At 36.8% G+C, this 23,530-nt stretch overlaps 1 protein-coding gene across 2 annotated transcripts in view; it reads left to right on the top strand.

The window, feature by feature from the left end:
* LOC102235277 (ephrin type-B receptor 1-B) overlaps nt 1-23,530 on the top strand; it is a 177,079-nt gene that overhangs the window by 92,558 nt on the left and 60,991 nt on the right. For both annotated transcript variants that reach the window (XM_023335810.1, XM_014472440.2), the window contains exon 4: nt 16,578-16,733. In XM_023335810.1, the coding sequence (XP_023191578.1) occupies nt 16,578-16,733 (156 nt within the window). The remainder of the gene's footprint in view (nt 1-16,577; nt 16,734-23,530) is intronic.

The raw sequence follows: 23,530 nt of genomic DNA, 5'->3' as shown, positions 1-23,530 counted from the left end.
CATCCTACTAATACATGTGTAAATAATATTTACAGCTGGTCTATGTGGGCGAATACATTTACATGGCTGTCAAATATGAGACCCATTTTGAGACTGAATGTTGAGAAAATAATATTGTATGCTTGGTCTTAGTGGTTTAGACATGTATTTCTCAGGCCCGTTCTTTTTCTTCCTTACTTAGTATATGTTTCTCTTTATGTCGTTTTTTTTTTTTTTTTTTATGTGCTCGCTGCCCCAGAACACCTTAATCCAGTGTGAAAGCAATTGGCTCTCTCAGATCTAATCAATAGAGGGCTAGGGCACCGAGCCAGGGGGAACATCTCTGGCCCCTGCTCAGCTACAATCAATTTAGAACCATCGATTCAGTGATTGAAATACAAAGAGCAGACGCACTGAACCGTACAGGTGCTTTAGTGTTTGGGTGCATCAACATGTTATATATCTCCCATTGTGAAATTTCTGTGTATTTATGTCTGTTTGCTTGCATGTCTGCTTGAAACTACACAATATGTACGCAAGGGTGTGTATTTTCCTACGGGTGTGTATGGATAGTATGATTTATTTTCAAGCCATCTGTAGTAAAGTGGGAATGGCATTTAATCTAGCACCTCTGAGAAGGAGCCAAAAAAAAAAATCACTCCTAATCCAATATGTCCTGCCCATGGAAGCTGTTTTAAAGGTGTGTGTGTGTGTGTGTGTGTGTTATGATGAACAGTGCAGTCATTTGTCTTCAAACCTTTCCTGTTTAGTTTTTTTTTTGTTTGTTTTGTTTTTTTTTTTGTACGTGTCATGCACATTAATTTTACTAAACAAATTGGTGGACACTTTTGGAGAGGTCTTTCATGTACTGTAGTATAATTACAGTTAAGTCATTTTCAGATATTTGTGACTGTTTCCTGGGACAGTTTATGGGCAAACTCCACAACCTTTTATATGTTAAACTCTGTGATGGTAAAGGTAAAGGTAATTTTATTTATATTGCACATTTTCAGCAACAAGGCAATAGAAAGTGCTTTACAGGACTTAAAAAGAAATACAAACAAAATAACAAACCAAAAGAAAGCGCAAAAGAAGAAAAAGCTAATAATGTTGATCCAAAGTAACTGAACTAGATACTCCTATTCAGGGTTGGTAGAAAAGTATATGTAAGTATCCTCTGGTGTAATTCCTTTTCTGGTTTGGAAGAATAGGAGTCTAAAAAGTAGTTGCTAAGGTAGTTTTTCTTGATTCCAAGTTCTACTGTAATCCCTGTTCTCGGTTGGTAGATAAGTATGAGTAAGTAAAATATGTTAGAAACCCACTTTTTTTTTCACCCAGTTTAATGAAACTGGAATTTCTGAATAAGTTTTGTTAAGACATGAAATATTATCATAACTAATGCATAGCACTTAACTTGTTAATATTTTAAAACATAAAATATTCACATTCACGATTGATCAACAACTGTAAGGTGCAACAGTATTTTGATAATACAAGTCTATTAAGATACATTATGAATTGGACAAATTAGTTAATTTTTATGTGTTGGAAGTTATGAGATTTATGATTTTTTAATACTAAAAGCATCAACTGCATTTGTCGTTTCAGAACGACCAAACAGTTTATTTAAACTGTGTTTTTTTTAAATTATATTTATTGAAGGAAACAATGTCCAGTAATCCAAAGCAGTTTGTTTGAGTATTTATTTGCACCAGGGCGGGGATGTATTATGTAACCTGTTTCAGTTTTGGGGGATTAGTCTTTTATTAAGAGGTTTCTTTTTCGCTGTAGCTACATAACAAAAAGTCTTTCATAGTCTAGTGGTTAAATATATTTAGGATAAAATTATCATCAGGCAGTGGAGTTAGCAGATCAGACTTATATTGGTATTCATGTCATATTTTTCATAAATCTATACACCTGCTTCTTTTTAAAGTCTAGTTCTGTTCTTTCATCAGCTGCTCCCCATGGCTGTCTGTCATCTACTCTTATCCTATTGAATGGCTTTCTATCTCCATCAATCCAGGAATGCATAAGGGCACATAGGTCCCAAAAGCACACACAAACATGCATTCTGTACGCAACATGTGTGTGCCTGTTTCATACCTTTGGCATATTGACTATGTGATAAAGGTCAGCTCTGTCCAGATTTGGACAGGTGGGATGGGGCCGCTGTCCGTTATCACCCACACCATTACCGTGTGTTTGTCTGCATGTGTTTGTCTGGAGGGAGATACAGCTCACTGATAAGGTTTTGAAGAGGTCAGTCAGATGTAAATACGACATGGATATAGATGTGCGGTGGGTCTGGTCACCGTAAGAGAATCTCACAGATGCAGGAGCATTGCGTGCCAGGAAATGGAGTCAGCCTCTACTCATTCACGCAATCCTAGAAAATATTTGTTTAAGACATCCATCTGTTTTTGCAGTGTAGGAATGACATCTCTATTCATGTCATTCATCCATTAAGATTTTATGGTCTTGCCTGGTTATGTCAACAAAATTGTTGTTTTAGCATGCATGAAAGCACTCCCACTCAGGATCATGGATGGATCGGCCCACATTGGCTAATACAGATAGAAAAGTTGCTTTAAATACAGTTCATTAACCAGCCTTTTTTCATTCTCAGTTGCCTCTTGTTAGGCTTGAAATGACAACCCTCACAAAATATGCAATGAGAAATGACTGAATCACAGACAGCACACATATTGTGGGAATCTGACACCAACAATTTGAGTGACAAGATGTACTCTCGAATGCATTCTCACTTTGTTTTGCTCCTGCTTTCCATCTCTCTGTGTTTGCCTTTCTCTATATTGCCCTCAGTCCACTTACTTTAAACACCCACGCTTCCCATATAATTTGCGGGTTTTTTATCTTCTTTTGATGGAGCACATTTTATCATTACTCACCATTAGGTATAAAAGCAACAACCAGTACAGGTAGAAGAATGTCTTTTTTTTTTTTTTACGGTCGTAATATATTTGTTTTTTATGGTAATTGAAGTCCGCAACCAGAGTTCTCAAAAATCCATAGTGTATTGCAACAATATTCCTTCCTCTTTGACATTTCCATTATTGTCACATTTCCCTGTGTTCAAACATTTGAGCTACAGCTGCCAAACTGGCATTTCTGGGTATGTCTCAAACATCACATTTTGAAACACGGTGGATATAATTGTCAAACTGTACAGCCCTGGGCTTTTCAAGATTTTTTTTTATTCCAATATATTAGCAAGATTTAAAAAAGAAGAAAGCCAGTCAACATGTCCAACGATTTTATGTTTTTCATCACACAATATTAAAATATGTTGGTGAAGTCCAACTGTCCAACGTATTTTCACAAACACAGCATAACAACCACAAACTTGAATGTATTGGATTGGAATTTAATTTGATAGACCATCACCAAGTTGTTCATATGGTGAAGGTCAAAGTGGAGAAGTTTAAGTTTCTTGGGATCTTGTTCACAAATGATGGAAAAATGGAGCAGGAGATCAACAAGTGGATCGACCCAGCGTCTGCAGTGAAGAGGGCGCTGTCCCGGTCTGTCATGGTGAAGCGAGAGCTGAGTCAAAAAGCAAAGCTCTCAATTTACCAGTCGATCTGCATTCCTACTCTCATCTATGGTCATGAGCTTTGGGTCGTGACCGAAAGAATGAGGCTACAATCAGCCTAAATTAGTTTTCTCCATAGAGAGATCTGGCAATATATATATATATATATAAGAATGCATATTCAGATTAAATACATGATAGCATAAATGAGTTTGGTTACATGAAAATAGCAAACTGCCACGTGGATACATTTTAGTGATTTGACCTTTTTTCTTACCACACTTTGGCATTTATTAGCAAACTCTACATGTCGTGGGAAAAGTTAACATTTAAATACATTATTCTTTAATTTATTCCATTATTTAAATAGTTCCAAAAGAGCTTCAAGCCATAATTGTTATTATGTTAAATGTTAAAATGGCATGCAGAAAGGAACAGAACAGTAACAAATTAATTTTCATTTGTTCTGAGTATACCAGCAGATACCAGCTGTGCAGCAATCACTTGAGAGCATGGTTTTGAATTGCAAAAAAGGACAAATTTGAGTCTGACAGACATGTTGGACAAATATCTTTTTTTATTTTCTTAATTAGCTCTCTGGGATCAGTATCAACCCAGTGGGCCAGCCTTGTTGGCTCATAACAGATTTTTGTCTATCCAAAAGAACAGACAAAACTGGTCAGATTAAAATGATGTAACTCTGAGCCTCAACAATTAATTGCAAAAACAAAATCAAAATTAAATCTACACTACTTAATATGACAAGATCATTAAAATAGTTATTCTTTAGCTCTTACTATAAGACAATTGTAATATTATGGTATTATATTTATCTCAGTAGAACTGTAATAAATAAGTTATCTTCCAGCTTTCGTTTTGATCTTGTTTTATTTAAATCCTAATTCAAAGTTTTTTCCATGCGTATGTTGTACTTTTCAACTGTATTTGTTGTACAATTTGTAAAATTTATTTCTGAATCATTATTCATGAAATAATGTTGTTTATCACACTGAAGGACATCAAAATGTATGAATCAAAACAGGTTCATGTTTCCAATTCTCAATTAACCATTGTCTATCATGGCTGATGAGGATCCATATGTATTTTCCCTTCCTTTCATATTACATTAAGAAAAGTGAAATAGATCACTGCTGCTCACCATTTAACTGTGAGCATTGGCAGGGACTTAACATTTCTGTTGATCTAATGACATTTTTCTAAAGTGAAATATGCAAGGATTATTTTCTCTGTACCAGGATTGCCAACAAATGTGGATAGCAATATATTTATCTAGAATTAGTTATTTGTTTGTTACTTTGGTCAGAAGACTTTACAGTTGAAACACAAGCTCTGAAGACTAAAAATGTTGTTGAGCAAAGCAATGGCCAAAGCACCAAAAAAGTGAGAGTGAGCGTCTTCAGTTAACTACTATAGATTAATTGATCTAGCCATAAAGTAAATGAGCTAGATCCATTTAAAAGGGGAATAAGTGCTGAGACAGAGAAAGCTAATGGTCTTTCCCAAATTCAAATGATAGTAAAGAAAAAGCTATTGCTTTTTCCAACATAGGGTTTATTCACTGCATTTGAAAAAACATTAACCACAGAGAATGACATGACACAGGAACAAATTTATGCTCACCAAAAATTAATTGCATATTTTTCTAAATAAAAAGTTGGGGTTTTTTTTCTGCTTCAGCTTCAGTTGACTTAAATAGTGAAGTTGAAGTGATTAAATCAAAACGGCAATTCCTGTGTGAATAAATAGAATAAAATCTGTCTTGATAACACTGACTGATTTCACCATTCATCAAGCCTTCCTTGCCCCTTTTTGCTCTGTTAGTTGGTGGTGGGCAATGAGCCTGGCAGCCCCCTGTTAGGTTCTGATTACAGTGTAGATTGTAGTGCAAGCACATGTTACTGCCTGCTGAGAGCCGATATGTTTTGAAGGGCGGTTTTCTCTACTACCTTGCCAGCCAGGGATAGATTGGCACAGTGGAAGCTCCTAGAATACAAATACCTCCTCATCTTCACTGTCTCTCCCTGTCCTGCTCTGGCCTCTATTCTGTCTGAATTATATACTCAGTGCTTTTGCTTATAAATTCATAAACACACCTGAGCCAGTGTGCCAGGCAGATCAGCTAACAGCCAATGAAATACTTAGATGTGAAGAGTCAATGCGGAGCTAAAATATTCTATAGCTCTCTTGATCGGTATTATGCTCAATTTATGCAGACACATGCACATGAATACATATACTCGAAGACACACAGCTCATAAAGGCGCTATCAATAAGCCCATTTTCCCAGTCGGCTGGTCTGTCATTGGCCGGCTGTTGAAAGGAAAAGTGTGGGCCAAAAAAAAAAAATGGCTGTGAGGTTACCATAGTAACTGCCTGCCCAGGGTGTGGGCTGTCTGCTAAATTGTTCGCTGGTTTGTTAAGGCTCACACACTCTAATTTGAGGAGAATGTGTCTTATTTAACCAGTCATTTAACAGTCTCGGGTTTTGTTGTTGGCAGTTAAATAGCTTTATATATTTGTACAATTTTATTTCAGTATGTACAACAACTTGAAATTACTCTGAAAAACAGGCCTTTTTTTGTTGGAGTGAGGATTTCTACCTTTTGTTTTCAGCTCTTCTGTGCGGCACCACCCTCTGTTGAAACCGGTCAGACATACTTTTATTTTTCCAGACATGTTGATAATAACATGGCACTGTACACATTGTCTTCCAATACTTTTAAGGCGTCAATGTCCTAAACAAAAGTCAAGGCAGAAGTCAACAGCCTATATATGTTGAGTTCCTAGTCTTAAAGGCCTTTTTCACCAAATTGAGTCCAGTTCTAAGCTGGTGCTAGTGCTTACTAAGCATCAATTTGATGTGTTTACATCAAGTGAAAACAAAGAACCATTTTCATCAGAAGTTTAGGGCAGCCTCATGTGGAACAGCAACCACTAAAAAGGTTGTAGGCACCATGTTTAAAACTCCAGAGTTTAGCTTAGTTTTTATTGGTCTGCATAAAAACATTTAAAACACCACCCTTCAATGAGAAGACATTTTGGATTGGCGTCAGAATTACTGTTGACTGTCTCTTATTGTCTGACAGTTTATTTTTAAATTGACCACAGAGCAAATGTATGTAAATGTACTCACAGTTGATTATTTTTCACCTAATCCATAAACATTATTTCCAACTCCATTCTATCACTAGGTGTTGTTTATAAATCTTGCTCTAAATATTGTGTTTATCTCCAATTTCCAGTGCTGTTGGTATGGATGAAGAATTATCTGAGCAGTATTGTGTGGCATTTACAGGGACCACTGGTTGCTTAAAAATTAAAGGCAGGGTATTATGGCTTCTGTTCGCAGGTATAATGGGGTAAGTGTTTTTTTCTCCTTATGTTTCCTTGTTGGCAAAATTGTCTCCATGCACTAAATGAATAAGACTTGGCTTTGGCTTGGATGGTAGAAGAGCAAACCGTCTCTTTTACAAGGACTCTTTCTAACACCAGCCCTGGTTAAGAACTTGGGACTTTTTTGGTAGAAAATTGTATAATTAGATAACATTTCCATATTCCCAAGTGGGGTCAACTATTGTTCCTGGATGTTTTTGCAGCATCAGACATAGCTGTATCAGCTAGTTTGGAGAGAATGTCTATGCGAGGAAGAAGAAAGGAGGTGTACCAAACTGGTGTACGAGTGTGTGCATATGCGTGTGGGTGGGTGGTTGTAGGTGTAAGAGTGTCTTATCTTAGAAGAGTAGCTTTGACAGGGTCAGAATGGATGGATGATTAATGATCAGGGGGAGTGTACTGTGGGTGGAACTTCTATGGTGTTGCCACTCTTAACAAAACCACAAGAGCGCAAGAGACTCTGCTCTGTTTTGACCAATCCTTTAGTCTTTAGAACACCACTCTGGTCATCTTATATGCCTTATATTTTCTCTGTTGAGATTGGAAAGTGCTGACAGGGCATAGTGGAACCTGACAATGACCAGCTTTGGTGAGTGATGTCACTACAAACTCTGAATTCCTTCTAAAAGAACAAAAAATTTTGCCTTTTTTGTAGGCCATTAAGCAATGGAGTCACAAGCTTTTCACTGAGATATTTGATCTTCATTGACCTGAGATGGCAATGTATGAGATACATGCAAAACCATTCTAAATTCAGTTTCTCTAAATGAATAAATCATAAACCTTAAAGGCATTTTACCCTGACCTTCAGGATCCTGCAGGCATTTTCTAAAGGTTCTGACAAGTTTTTATTTTAACATATGCCTCACGCTCAAATAATTGTATTGTTCTTTTCATCTTTTCAATGACCTTGTGGAGAAATACAATACGTGCGTTTAAAAAAACAGCTCATTATGTGGATTGAGCAAGGAAAATGAACAATGAGAAGCTGGGCAGAATACTAATGGTCTGCAGGTCTGATTGCCTTTTGTTTTTAGATGCTGGTTATCCCCTCTGTCAAACAGCATGTTCAGTTCTTTACTTCATTGATAGTTTTAGATTTACCTAAAAAAAAAAATATATATATATATACCAGGTTGTTTTTAGCAGTCAGTCCTACCAGACACAGATGCAAGTGTGTTGTCTTTCTGACTGAATGATGAACAAAACTGTGAAATAAGGGTCAATTGGGGTCCAAACTCAGTCATAGTGCTGCCTGCTTGAGTGTTTGTCACCGAGTTGATGTATTCATGATTCTAAAGTCTCTCAAACACTGTGATCCAGACCTTGTGTGGTTGACAACAGAGGTTAAGTCTGTCCTTGGGGAGGTCAAGAGTTGTACTGCCACTGGCAATAACTCAAATTTCGTGCCCCTCTATCAGTTACCTATAGCTCTCCCCATATGAAACATTTGGCAGAAATATGTGATATGTCAAACAGTACAGTTTAACAGTACAAAAAGCTTAATTGATGTGTTTAATTTTAGTGGTAGCAGTATATATTTAATTGCAATAAAATTGTCCTTTGTTACAAATTAGCATGGGAATTTGTGCATGAATGGATGAATGGGCCCTCTGGACTTGATAAAGCATTTTACAAGCACAAGCCATATACCATTTACCATTTACAAATATCCAAGCTACAACATAATGGGACATACTTTAGTACCTCTCCAAAGCATTTGCTGCAAATTTTTGATTGAATTTCTTGTTTGCGGCCAAAAAATTTTATTGGTTAAAAATCTCATAAATAACTGACTGCATGACTCAACAGAAAAGTCTGGAGAAGACATTGCAAGCTATAACTCTAAAAGGTTTAGAGTTCTAGGCTCATATTTGGACTGACCTTCTGCAGTGACTTGCTTCCACTTTTCAATTTTATCTTGCACACAGCAGGAGATGCTTGCTTGACATTCTGATAAACTTCGTAACCTACCAAATTTAATTAATCCTACATCTTAAACTGCGACTTCAAAACATGTGCACTTCACATGACACAGTGGTAGAGTCCCTACATGTACTTGATGCATTACCTGACATGTGTATTGTATTATAAACACAGCAAAGATATTGATCATTTGTACTCCAGAGCTTGCAGATCATTTATTTTAAAGGCTAAATGCAGTGATGAGTAAGTGCAATAATGCACTACTTTGTAAAAACAGAAGTTTCAAATCATTGTTTGATATTCTGATATTTAATATTAGAATACCAGATGTATCAAACTCCACTGATACGTTCCGTGCCACTCAGTGGATATGAGGCATATGACGTCAGCCCTCTGATTTCTGTAGTTCCAAATTTAGAACTAGGTTATGTCAATATTGGTTTTACTGGCTGTATTTTACGCCATATTTGGAAAAGAGGGGTCAGCAAAAGTATTTACAGTTGTTCCATACTCACAAATACTTATACTTTATAAACATTTACCTTTTCATTAGATGTATAAGTGCACAGCTTTTAATGTTTTATATGCTGGTGTGCAATGCAGATCTGCTGTCTGCCATGTCTTTTGGTCAGGCTTGCTTTGACATGATTGTGTGACTGTAGGGGAACGAGTAGAGATTCACTGATGCTGTATCTCTGTCAGTTGTACAGTGTGCCAGACAGAAGGTTATATAGAGAGAAAGGCAGCCAAACGAAGCAGAATCAAACCTGTCAATCAGGATCAAAGTAAGACTGGGAGGAAAGGTGGAGGAAAGATTAGTTCTGAAACATGTGAAGGCAGAGAAGAAGAATAAAATCCTGTTGGGGCAGCCTTAAAGGAATAAAAGTTTTGCTCCTACATGCATCCAGTTCAGTTGCAGGTTATCCTCCCATTGGGGAGACTAATTACTTGCTGAGCAAATGTTCAGTCCCCTGCTGTCCATAAATCCCAACTCATCTGATGATTGATGGATCTTTTTGCTTTGGCACAGAAACTCCTGGTCTCCTCTAATCTGAATGTGCTCAAATCAAGGGAGAAAAATTTAGGGTTAGTTCCCAATTCAGTGAAGCATAGCGTAATGATACCCTTCCCATTTCTTCCAACCTTTAAAACAAGATCATTTTAGGGGTTTACAAACATGAATCACACTGTCTAACTTTCTCTCCTTGTCCATGCCTGTCTTTTTTCACATAGTGGCAGATCAGTAAGCAGTTAATTAATGAGTTTAATGTTTGGATCCATGTGCATATTATGTTTCAATTAGAGAAGAAGCTTCAGCTCCCAGGTAGGATTTATAATCTACCCAAACATTAATCTTCTGCTGTCTCTAAAATGTTTGCACAAACATATGTGTGTAGCTGCCTGTTTGCTTTTGCCTGGCTGTCACTTATCTTCCTTCCTGTTATGCTGATCACAGCGTCCCTACTTTCTGAAGGATAGGCCTTAAATTATCTCAGGTTCTGTTGAACACAAAGTAATCAAATGTTGGAAAATATGATGCACTCTCATTTAATGGGGGTCAACAGTGACTAAATTTGCTGCTCTGTAAATCACCACTCCTTGATGTCACTACGGTTGTAGTACTGCTGTTGTTTTCTCTGGGTTTTAGGATGTGTATGTTTAGTTGAGTATGTGTACATGAGCATGAGAGTGTGTACATTCTTTGTCCTCATACGGAGTTTGCTTTGAAGCTCATTTGCAGCACTGCTAGCTCAGAGAGCTGATTCAGCACAGGCTCTTCTGCCTTTCTCTTCACTTTTACCCATTTATGAGTGTCCAGGGAAGCTGCAGTTTGAATGTAAACACACAACCAGAGGGCAGAACCTAATGTACACATTCTACTCACACTCCATTAAGCTTACAGTGAACAACTCATAGTGATCTGTTTCCACAAGAGCCAATTCAGCACATGTGAAGATTTCTTGGTGCATTCTGTGAGATGATCATCTGCATATGATAGTGGATCATATATGATAACACATACGTTTCCTCCACTGCCTGTGCTGGAAAGTAATTTTTGATCTGTGCTTTTATTGTCTTGTAACGTTGGATAGTGTCAGAACTTATTGCCTTATAAAATGTCCCTGCAGCTGGGTTGTTCTTCCACATATGGGAAGGGAGCTCTTTTACAGAGTCCCAGTATGCTTGTAGTACGAGGAGCCTTATCTTATCACATGTAAAATCCGGTAAAAGTCAACACACTTTGCAAACCTCCTCTCCCACATGAAACGGGAGCCCCACTCACACTTACAGACACAGTTTTGCTTTTACATTGCCCTTACAAGCTCTGTCTAGACATAACATTTCTCTCCATAAGGGGATTTGTTCCCTGATGTGGTTTTCATGACCGTTGTAGTCAGGTCATGCAATTTGGTTTGTATCTCTTTCATGTACTTTTCGATCTTGAGATATTCGTCCTTTCTATCTTAGTGTCAGACAAACCAGAAACTGTTTAAAAATCAATTTTATTCTTCAAGCTATATGTTTGAAAAAATCTCTGGAGGACACACGTGTCAAATGTATACACTGTACAAAACAATAAGACATCTTATCTTTCTGTAGATTTCAGATACATACCTCTGAGACCAGATTTAAATCTTTTTAATCATAAGCATTGTGCATACTAAGTAGTATTCTTCCTATCATCTAAATGTGACAAAGGTTGTCCTTCAAGATAAAGTACTAGGGCCAGCTCTTTTGCTATTGCTATTTTTTTTCTTTTGCTATTGCTAATGTGGATCAGAATGATAAAGATTTGCTTCTCCATCTCAGTGATTATTGTACAGCCTCCCTGGTGTTTGGTTGTCTACTAGCTGGATTTAACACTAATCAGTTACAGTTCTCCCAATTGAAATTGGTAGTAGAGACTTTAAAAAAAATAAGAGCTAATTATTGTTATGCAAAAAAAAAAAAAAAGAAAAATGTCTGCACTTCTTGCTCCTGTTTTGTAAACACAGGATGCACCAGCTGTATTAATTTGCGATAGATCTTTTGGTATTTTAGTTAATCACAACTTTCCTTTTAAGTTTCACATTGAACAACTCTAAAAACTGAGATTATTTTACGGCAGTAAATCATGTTTTTCACTTAGTGGGAAAAATGATCTTGTTGCACAATGAGCCTACTGCCTACTAACAGTGTTGTGTGACTAGACAGTAAGTAAGTCAGAGTACTTTGAGATCAATCACAGACAGACATGCCATTGAATTTTAAACGTTTTAGGTTACAGCCGTTTACTGTCCACATGTGTGTTGTTGCACTCATGGTTTCCTATGGAAATCACTAACTGACTTACTTATGTAACTTTTATTAAAAAAAATATGTTTTTACAATTTTATCACTAATACTGTCACTATGTTGTGAAAGTATAGTATGAGACAGATAATCTGTGAAAATGTCAACCTTCTCTGCCTTCTCCCAGTGCTCCTAGTGCTAACTGCAGAAATACACAGTTTGGTGAGAAACAATCAAATCAGGTCTAGGAGGAGGGTCTTATCACTGTCAATCAGGCTTGTGTATGTGCTGCTCACACCTGTTCCCCTACTCTCTGCTATGCTACAGCTTCTCCCACGAATGCTCAAGCTAGTTTGAATGCCCAATGATGACGGTGGATAAAAAGGTTTTCTTGTACAAGTAACTTGTTTCTTTGCCATTAGCAATGCATACACAGGCTGGTTGACAATGTTCCTTGTGACTCTTTAACCAAGAGTGATGCATTTCTGGAGATTGCACTATTGCTATTGCAAAATCTGTGCTTTTTATTCAGCAATTTTGTATCTGTCTCATACCATGCTGTTACAGCATAGTTACAGTTTTAACAAATATATAAAATTATATTTATTGTTTAATAAAAGTTACATCTTTACGTATGTTTCTATTTGTTTCTTAAACAATTTTTTTTAAATAAAAAAACTGTGTTTCTCAGAGTTTTACTGTCCCCTCAGTTTGTATAGGTTTTGGGAAAAAAATCACAATGTTCCATCAAATTTGAACAAACTGCCACAGGATGACAACAGAGTAACCCTCATATTACCTGATTTCCCATGCTTTTTTTGCTAGAGTTTTCTGTTTTTATTTGATAATTCAGCGATGTATGCTTACTGATTTTATTTTGGCTCTAACAATACTATCTCGTATGGAAATCAAGTTCCCAGGTTTCAATGAACTTTATCTGTTTAAATAAGGCTAATAAATGTAGTTGTATATAAAAAAATGTTAACAGTGTTGTGTGACTAGACAGTAAGTCAGTCAGTTAGCCTCTGGTGTGCCTGTTGGGCACAGCAAAGGAGACTGAAAAGCATCCTCTAGAGAGGTAGCCTTTTCAGTTATGTTTGCATGCTATTTTCTCTGTTTCAGCAGGATTTCTTTCTGTATCACTATCAGTAAAAGCCAGGGAGGGTTTTTCAGTAGTTTGAAAAAAGGATTCATAAGACCAGGTATCAGCCTTTATATAAGATAGACCAGAACCTTTAAGCTTAAACAGACCATTATAGCATTTAAATTAAGCAGAACAGATTTTAATTGCATCATACAAAATAACTGGATAATGAATTAAAAAGATTCCCTCGCATAAAATGCATTTTCCCTCTATTTGACCAGTCAGTGCAGAGGAAATGGACCAGCTCCTTTTCATTGTGACCATTAAAACCTCTTCATATCAAGCTAAAAGGCTCTTACTCATAGACAATGTAATCATTTTGTTGCAAGCAAATTCAGTACTTATTTATTAAGTCTTAGCTTTTAGAGCCTGAAACACTTACCACAGGGTACTACCTTACTCTGTACTTGTCTGTAAATCTTGAAACTTTCTTCTCTTGTTTTCTTATCATGACTGTGTTCATATTTCTCTGACTAATTCTCCCTTTTACTGCCTAAGTGCTATAAAAAGGAATAAAAATTGTTTTTACACAGTATGAGCATACCCTACATCTACAGTCAAGCTGTTGCAATCAATCAGCCTTGTCCCATTAAATTTATAACCCTTTCCCCCTTAAGAGTGTAGCTACACCACAGCTTCCACCCCCAGCAGTAAGCTTGCTAAAATACCAGACATTTATCATAGTTATTATAGTCATTAAACCCTTCCACACTGCACAGAATCTCCTCAGCTTTGTATCCTTTTGAGGCGCAAGAGTAAATGGATTAGGTTATTGCCTTCACTTAGGGGCACCGGTATCAGCCACAATAATCTTTGTCCTCCACCACAGCCTTTAAAATGTAGGACTCTGACACCTCACTGCAACTCTGACAAATTGGTGCCACTGAGACTGCTGAAGTATTCTCACTCTTTGTGGTATTAAAGGTAATGTTATCACTCTAACTGAATGTTTGAAGTCTTGGTTAAACCGCAGAATGAATTTTTGCACAGCTGTGGCCAAGAATGTATGAACTCTATCCAAAATTTGACTGTTGCTTGGCTATGTATGTTCCTGTGTGGGAGTGCCACTGGACAAGGTGATAAACAGTTTCCCTCTATGCATCGGTTTTTAAAATGTTTGTTAATATATTCAGAATGAAAAATGCTTGTGTGTATGGGGGATTTCAGTTTTGAACATAACACATTTGGGTTATGGTTAGTAGGGCTAAACAAATAGAGTATATGTCAAACACACTATTTGACAAATACCATTTGAATTGTTGCATGATGAGTCAAATCAGTTGTGATCTGGAGTTCTTAAATGTAGTAAACGAGGGCTTTTAAAGTAATTACTCATGTAAATTAAGTATTTTGTGAAATAAGTTGTTGCATAGCTTAGAGTAGAGATGTTTTGTAGCCAATTTCTACAAATCTTTGACCAAATTTTGCTGATTCTCATATTCCTTTGAGAACTATAATCAGAAGTCTTAAATCAAAAAAACCTGAGTGGTCTGGAAGGTTGATACAAGGACAATAAGTTGACGATGTATTTTGGTGCTAAGCCATTCAATCATTCATAAACTTTCCTGTTTTAAGGACTTTCGAAATGGGGCATTGTGCTCTGATTTCCCAGTTTTAATGAGAATGTGAGCAGCAGTGTTCTCAACCAGCTGTCGTTGACCGATTGACATTTTAGGCTGACTTATAAAGACAGTGTTGCAGCAATCAATGCAACTAAAGATGAACACATGGATGAGTTTCTCCAACTCTTACTGGGACATTTGTCATTTAATCCTAGAAATTTTCTTTTTGGTGATTAAAGGCCAGCTTTGTAAGTGTCTCTATATTTGTTTTAAGGTTTAGGCCCAAGTCCATCACTAGACCCAGATTTTGGGCCTTATCAGTAGTTTCCAGCTGTAACAACTGAAGCTGACTCCTGATGATTACTCATTTGGTCTAAAGATCACTTCAGTTTTTTCTGATCAGCTGGAGAGCGTTATGGCACATCCACATATTGATTTGTTCTAAGCATCTGTTTAGTGCTTGGAAGGATTTGTAGTCACCTGGGACATCATAATGTAGAGCTGTGTATCATCTGCGTAGTTATGGTTGTTAATCTTATTGTTAGATGTTCATTTAATATATTTTCATTTTAAATAGCTACTTGCAGATTTTGTGGATCCTCTTTCAATATTTCTGAAAACAAAATATACTAATTATTTGTCTCACAGCAACAACCTCCATAGCAAAGAGTGTTGTGGTCAGTGCGGTCCAGTAAGATTTGTTGGTAGTGCATTTACTAACATTTTAAAAGATTTGATTTTTGTTTTCCTTACTTGTTAAGCCCTATCCGGATTTACAGAGTCTCCTCTCTGCTGTGCACTTCGCCAGCAGAATAGAGACATTCCTGATTCTCCTGATTAAAATGTTATGTGCCTCGTCCCAAATTGTGAACCCCAGAAATTCACAGATAAATATGTGTGGGAAATGAGATCACTTGATAAAGCCAGTGGTAAAAAGGATGAATCGTGTCATATTAAACACTGTAGTTCTCAACTTTCAAAATTAATCTTTTTCCATCCATTGTTTCCTCACTTTGTCTGCCTTGACTTACGTTCGTACTGCAACTTGACTTAATTGGACTGAGAATTAAATACAAGTTTTGTTTTTATGCATAGCCATAAACAATACATGTTGACAACGTATGTGTATGAATGTATATCGATTAATATAGCTAGTATTTTGAGCACATGTAGTCTGTCTTGGTGAAGAGCTGGCTCATGAATTTCCTGTTGGATCTTTGAAGTTTGAAGCCACAATTGCTCTGGTGTCCAGCAAAAATAGGCTCAGTTCTTACGGATGGTAGAGCAAAGGTGCTGTGCACAAAGTTGTCACTCAGCAGTCTAACTGCCCTTATTGACTATAATGGGTGCATATTTGTAGTGGAGTGCATTCCATGGTGGAGCAGGGTGGAGACACAAGCAGTGTAAAATGTGGGTAAATGTTCTGATTACTGTTTCTCAGCATAACATAAAAAACATAATATTTACAGTACTAATATAACAATGTCTAACACAAAATACCTAATAATTGTAAATCTAATGTTCAACATAGAACCTTCTACCTGTCAAATCTCTACGGCATAATTCCTTAGATCACAGTGTTTATTAATGAGAAACTAAATAGATCCAAAAGGAGTACATGTCAGCTTAGATTGTTATTAATATGGTTCATTCTGTCAGTGTTTGGATGATTAATTTTTCCCCTTTGTTTGTTTTCTGACAATATGTTTTTTTCTTGTCACAGCATGCCCACCAGGTACTTTCAAATCAACCCAGGGTCCAGGCCTTTGTCTGCAGTGCCCTCCCAACAGCCGATCCACAGCTGAAGCTGCCACCATCTGTGTTTGCCGCAATGGCTACTACCGTGGTGACGCTGATCAACCGGATGAACCCTGCACCAGTGAGTATGGCATACATGATGTTGCATGTTGCACTCATTCACTCTGACACAATGATATTGTATTATTATAAGAACTTGATATACTTCTGTTTTGAAGGGGTAGGGTTGACAATAATATATATAAAAAACAAAACTGGCCAGCTATAATCTTACTATTGTCAAGCCTGCACATGCTCCTGTATTTAAATTAGTTTGTATCTAAGTCCCAAACCAACTCTCCAGTATGGCTGTAATAATCACATAAGGGGAGGTTTGCATTGCTGACATCTCCATCACTGTGCCAATGAGCTTTTTCTGTTTCCCTGCAGTTGTGTTTTTTTTTCCTCTCCCATTTTTTTCTGTTGTTCTTTTTTGTTTATCTGTTATCATCCCCTGAAGTCCTAATTACTCAGGCAGATGCTGTGAAGCTTCAACACTGTCCTGCCGTTATCCGCTGGAGATCCAATAAGGCCTTACACAGCATCGTTCTTATCTTAATATGATGTAAAAGCAATATGCTAAGCTTTCTTGCTGTCCCTATTGACACAGAGTTACACAGGAGAAGACCTCCAAAAAGTTTGCTTACTTTCCTTTTTCATTTACTGACACTGGGGAGTATATAAATTGTTTTTTTCTCATTTGTAGAGCAGACCTTGAGGCATTAGCTGGCTGGTTATCTGTTAATTAATTCCTGATTTATTAATAAAGATTTGGCTAATTGGCTTCAAGAATGGGCTCAGGGTCATATTATTTTTCCAGATACATAACCTTTACATCTAGTAAGCATATTTTGTAGTTAGAGTTTTGCTTTGTATGTGTCCATAAATGTGATGATTGTCTTAAAGCTGCAGAGATAGTACAGTGCAGCATGACGGGATCTGTTGCCATCAACACCTTTTGGTTTTGGATGTTGCAGCGAGAAGATATTTATGCTTCATCCTGTGTTTTCTGTTCTCTCCAATACACTGCACGCTTTTATGGCAAATTTGCAAATTTTCTATCATCTATGGCATCTGGCTCTACCTCGAGGCCTTGCATTTTCCCTAAGCAATTTCCACAAGGGCTCCCCACAGTCTATCTGGAACAGCTCCCCATGGCTTAAGCAGCCTGTTACTTTTTTTCTGATTTCAATCATTCAAACGTTATCCCCTCCCCTGGTTTTATTCTCTCTTTTGCTAGATTATTTTCCCTCATTCTTCACTCAACAGGGAAACAATCTGCATATTTAAGTTTTCAACATACTAGATATCATTTGATATGTTGTTATGGTTAAGACTGACCAGTTCTTATCTTATGTTTTGTTTCTGTTGTTTTACTTTTTTTTTTTTTTTTTGCAAATATGGGACATTCATTTCTGTTATTTTAGATCAATAGTGTTTTTTGTTGTTGTTGCTGCTTGAAACAATCATTTATGCGGACTCTTAATGTTAATTATGACCTTTGACCCTAGCTGAGAAAAGTGAGACCTGCTGAGTTTTAAATGTTGTTCTTAGGTCTTTTGTGAACTCCTGGATGACTTGTCAAAGCGTTCATGTAATGATTATGCCAGGAAACGGTCCTCACAAATACTGTTTTATGTTTTCTCCATTTATGAAAAAGGACTCTCACTGCAAAGAGTTACAAGAGAATTTGTAACCCTTGCCAGACTGATACATTTCAAAGATTATGTTTATCATCTGTGCTTTAGATGGTGGCATAGTGTTATACTTTAGAGATGTTTTCAGCTTACTTTATGTTGTCAGACAGTTTTTCCATTTATGTAATTCTAGGGCTGGTGGTAAACCTTTGTGTGACTACTGAAATTGATATACATTTATTTATTTTTATAGTTGAGGTTAGCCACACTTAATTCATGACTTTCACATAATGAGATGCTGGTTAGGATAGATTTCCCCCTTAATAAATAAAATAATAATATTAAAACTGTTTTAGGTTGTTTTCTTTTCATTTATTGATTTTAAAAATATACAGGTGTAACAAAAACAACAACAACAAAAAAACAATAATAACAAAAAAAACCTGAAGTTCCCAGCAAAATCACAGCTTCCTTTGAAGGGCTCAACTTACTATAGCAGTGCAGCCTGATTTGCTGTGGGTGCCTTGCAGCACAGCAGGGGGGCCAGTGAGATCATCCTAGTAAGAATCTCTTTAATACTGTGGGTCCTGATAAGAGCGCTGCCAGAGTAGCTTAAATCAGACCAGTATATAGGAGCAGAAGCTGTAGCTTAAGTGCTTCTCACCAGCATCTGAAGCCCGGGTCCCTGTATGCTCCAAATCAGCTTGATTAGCTTGCTGACGGATTGCCCAATCCCTGGCTCTCGCAGCAGGGGGCCTCATGGTGTATCCTCCCACCTACACCAGCTTCTTCATTCAGGGTTCTGAATATACCAGATCTGGGCTACATTTCAAACTCCCCAATGCATCCCTTACCCCTCCTTTCTGCCTGTTCTCTGTCTTGCACTGTTTTCAATCTTTGCCTTAGGGTAGGCACACCACAAGTGTTCCGTCTCACAGCAGGAAGCCAAACATTCTTAGTCAGGCTACCTAGCAAAGTAAGTACTTTTGGGCCAGAACTTTGCATTCTTCTTTGCAACTTCCTGGTCGCTTCTCTGAATTTTAAGCCCCCAGGTGACCGACACTGTTTCTGGTTTCTTATGAGTCTCAGTGAGAGGAAAGAATTGTTTTGTACATGTGAGAGCAGTGAGGAAAGGTCAGCCAGTGCTAGCATGCTGAGCCATGGGGATTCTCTCAATATGTGAGTCAGGAGAGTCGATTGATAGGCTCCGTAGTAACTGACTCATGCTGTTAAACCTCTGCTCATTGGTCCATAGCAGATAGCTATGCTAGAGAATCATGTATCATGAGCAGTATTGGAAAAGAGAAAGTGACCAAAATGTGAAAAAATTGAAAATATTCCTTCAATGTGTATAAACGAGTCATCTGTAATCAAGTAACATTTGAATGCATAAAAATTTGGAAAAAAATAAAAGCGACCAGGTTAATTTTTTCATGTGCAAAATTCATCATAAAAAGTCCCAGTGAAAGATAAATACATTCTAGTGTATTTACATATTTGAATCCAACTGTCCTACGTACCTCCTCAAACCAGTTTGTGAAGGACATGAAATAATTGTAAAACATGTAATATGAACACACAGTGTTGTAAATGTCTGATAAATGTATGCATAGATGAGTGTTCTACGTTGTTTCTTTCAATAGCCTTTAGTCTAAACCGTTTCTCTGCATTTATAATGGAAACAAAACTTACAATTTAAGACAACAGAAGCATGAACCTGTTTTTTATTCTATCCATTATTTAAGTTATTTCAAATGATTTCTTTTAACTTTCTGTTTTTATTTTCCCTCTGAAAAGAGAGACCACAGTAAGCTGTTGATTTTTGTCCTTGAGTTGGTATTAGCTTTCCTAATTTGCTCTTGAAATCACGTAAATCTTCTCTTAGCTGGCCAGTTTCCTCCTTCAGCAGTGGTGTAAATGAATGGAGCTAAAGTCTCAGATTTCTGTTCTTGGTTGCTACATGTGACGCTCAAGTGTTATTACTTATTACTTGAACTGCAGAATTAAAACACAATATCAGCTGATGTAAACACATTCACGCTGGACTGATGTGATGTATTTGACTGTTGACTGAAGAATTGCTTGTCATAAAGCAGAACCTTTGTGTAATTTTTAACAAGCATAAGCATTTGTAAGATTTTCTGGAAAACATAAGCAGCTCAAAATAATGTTAAAATAATTATCTTGTGTTATTTTCAGTTAGGGGTAGCATTACCATCAGCCTAAATACAAATGAAGCCCATAAATACTTCACATATCATATATCATGTTTTTCCTGTTTTCTTGGAAAACACTTATTTTACACTTTTAAATCAAAATGTTTAGTCAGTATCATGCTATGCCACCATGACGCACCGTGATATGACTCCATGTCATATCTCTTCATGGAGTTCCTCATAATTTGTTACATCATCATAGCTGCTGTTTAAATCACTTTGCACTTTCCGTGAGTGTACCATTAATACATGGTAATATATGTCAGAAATTCTTCAGTTAAAGCAATACAACCACAAGCAAGACCATATCTGACAATTAAAAGCTAAACTGAGTTTTGAAAGCCAAAATCAAAATACAAAGAAACAAATTTTGAAAAGTAGGAACTACTGTCACATGTGATTGCTTGTGGTACATTCCAGAACAACATCTTAAGATTGAGAATGAAATTGGGTTACATTTTGTGTTGGTGGATTGTAATAAGAGTTTCAAAATACACAAAGGCCGAGAGACAAAAAAAGAAAAGACAAATGACTGAAGACTGTATTCAAACATCAACAGGTTGTTCATCGATTCATCAGCATTCTAAATCTTAAATCATTGATATATGTGCATACAACTGGCTTTCATATAACTTTCAGTGATGCATTTAACACTGTGATCACTGTCTGATGACTAGGCCAAAAATATTTTCTAGCTTAGTATAATTGTTAATTTGCACAAGCAAGGTCAGGTGTCAGATGTCATCTAACCTTTATTAAAATATCCTGAGAGGGTAGGGTAAAGAAACAAAGCAGTAGACCCTAAAACCATTCACCTGCACTGAGACAGAGGATCCCATGTGTCGTCTGTAAAGACTTGGACAATATTTGACCAAAATTGACACCTTTAAGAATGCAAAGTGATCTCCAATAAATCTTGTGACAACATCTGAGAAAGACTTACAGAAGAAAAAAAAAGTCAAACACAAGGAGTATCAGGAATGTATTGCTGCATCTGTGTGCTTATAAATAAAGATATAGGGTATCTTGACCCACTTTAGACAGTAAATATGAAATATTTAGTGGTCTGTAATATTTGATAGATACTGGAACAGAAAGTCCTGACAACAGAACATGGAAGTAGTTGAGGAATATAGTTTAGACATTAGGGGAAATGTTTTTTCACTAACACTGCAAGTTTTGGGGTTTCTAAAGTGTGTGATGGATGATGCAAAGGACACTCACATAGACTGAACGGCTCCCAGGGGAGTTGGTAAAGTACTTCCTGTCACTCCAACACCCCTTTGTGCCATATTTTCACTCCACAAACAATGCATCTTGTAGCATCCAAGTACCTGATTATGTTCCATTTGACCTGCGGCTTGAGCACTATCTGTCCCTCTCAGCCAGACCATAATAATCACACTATATAGGTCATGCCCCTTACTTTGCTGAATTTGCACCCATACCTTAACAGTTTTTCTCACCATTACTTTTTCTTTCTTTGCCCAAGCTCTGTGTTTACAATGTTTGACTGTGCAGCAAATACTTATTATATCTATGTTAAATGACCTATTTATTTCCAGTGAACTACACTGGTGAAATGAAGTTGACAGTCAACTCCACTGAAAAGTCACTCTAAAGCAGTTGTGTGCATGGGTACATGCTAAAGTTGACTAAAAATTATATCACAACATCCCATGGTCTTAGCACAACGTTCAGGAACATTGCTGGGAGATTAACCCGTCAAACAGTCAGTTTCCAAAACCACACAAAAAGCCGTCATAAAAGTGCACTTACTGACAGTGCGACCTTGTCGGGAAGCTCACAGCGTAAAAACTTGTGGAGCCTAAATGACTACTCTTAAGACTGCGGGAGGGTTAAGATTTGATTTGTTTTTAGATCTTATTATAAAAGACAATAAAGAAATATTTTATGTCTTATTTCTATGTAGTATTTTTTGTATTTTATGTTATATTGAAATTATCCCTCAGTGTAGGTGAATGTCCCAGTTGGCAGATCATACCTGAATATAGATGTTTTATTAGCCTAAAATGTAACAATATCTTTGAAAAGGAAAGCTGTTTACATGTATTGTCTGTGTCATGTTTCTTCTCTATGCTATCACCGTTTTCCATAATGGCTACTGCCAGCTAGAACGGTGCATGCATACAGATATTTTAAATGTAAGCAAACATGCAAAGACTCTGTTCTCTAAGGCTGATTAGAATCATGACTTGTATTACACTTAAATGTACATAAAGTTACAGCTGAATAAATTATGGTTTGTTTGAAAGATGAGACATTCAAATTGACAGATTGTTTAAAGTCAATGTAAATTAAACTAATATCAGGTTAGTCTTTTTCTGTTGGAAAAGCTTGAGTTATTCAAGATAAACTCGCGAATGAAAAACTCAGGTGAGTTTTTCATTCATGTCCTGAGCAGTACTGAACAGGCACATTGTTAAATTTGTTTTGTGTGGTATTTGAGAGTAAAGAGCTACTGCTGTGCAGCCTGAGGGACCATGAATCTCAGCTAAGCAAATTTCTTCACTGCCATTTCAGTACATTTCACCTCTTTTTGAATCACACTGCAATTGCAGGAGGCTGAATAAGACCTCTTTTATCCGCCCTGATATTAAGCCACCACTCAACCCAAACAATAGTTGTATTATTTCTTGATTTCTCCCTGAATATAGTTTTTGAGTTTCTGCTCCAGCTGTGGGCCATAAGAGAATGAATGAAACCCTGAATTTGCAGAGCCACTTGGATAAGAATACTTCATGCAACACTGCATTTTTGTAAATAACCAATATTTGATAGACATGAACATTCACTGTAGAATCTCTGCATGTGAATAGAATAAATTACCATTTCAATTGTGCTTCAGATTGAGAGGAATCACACAAGAGTGTTTGATATTAGCACTTGTATTTATTAAAGTGTTGTAAATTAGTAATTTAACAGATTGGATTTTTTTTTCTCGCTCCTTCACATATGAGGTGTATTTTTGCTTTATGCACAATGACAGCTTTGCTTAAAATGCA

This window comes from Xiphophorus maculatus, chromosome 6 (genome assembly GCF_002775205.1).
Source record: "Xiphophorus maculatus strain JP 163 A chromosome 6, X_maculatus-5.0-male, whole genome shotgun sequence".
In the NCBI taxonomy this organism is placed as follows: domain Eukaryota; kingdom Metazoa; phylum Chordata; class Actinopteri; order Cyprinodontiformes; family Poeciliidae; genus Xiphophorus; species Xiphophorus maculatus.
Note: the sequence above shows the minus strand (reverse complement) of the source record. Positions and strands in the feature narration are given on the sequence as shown.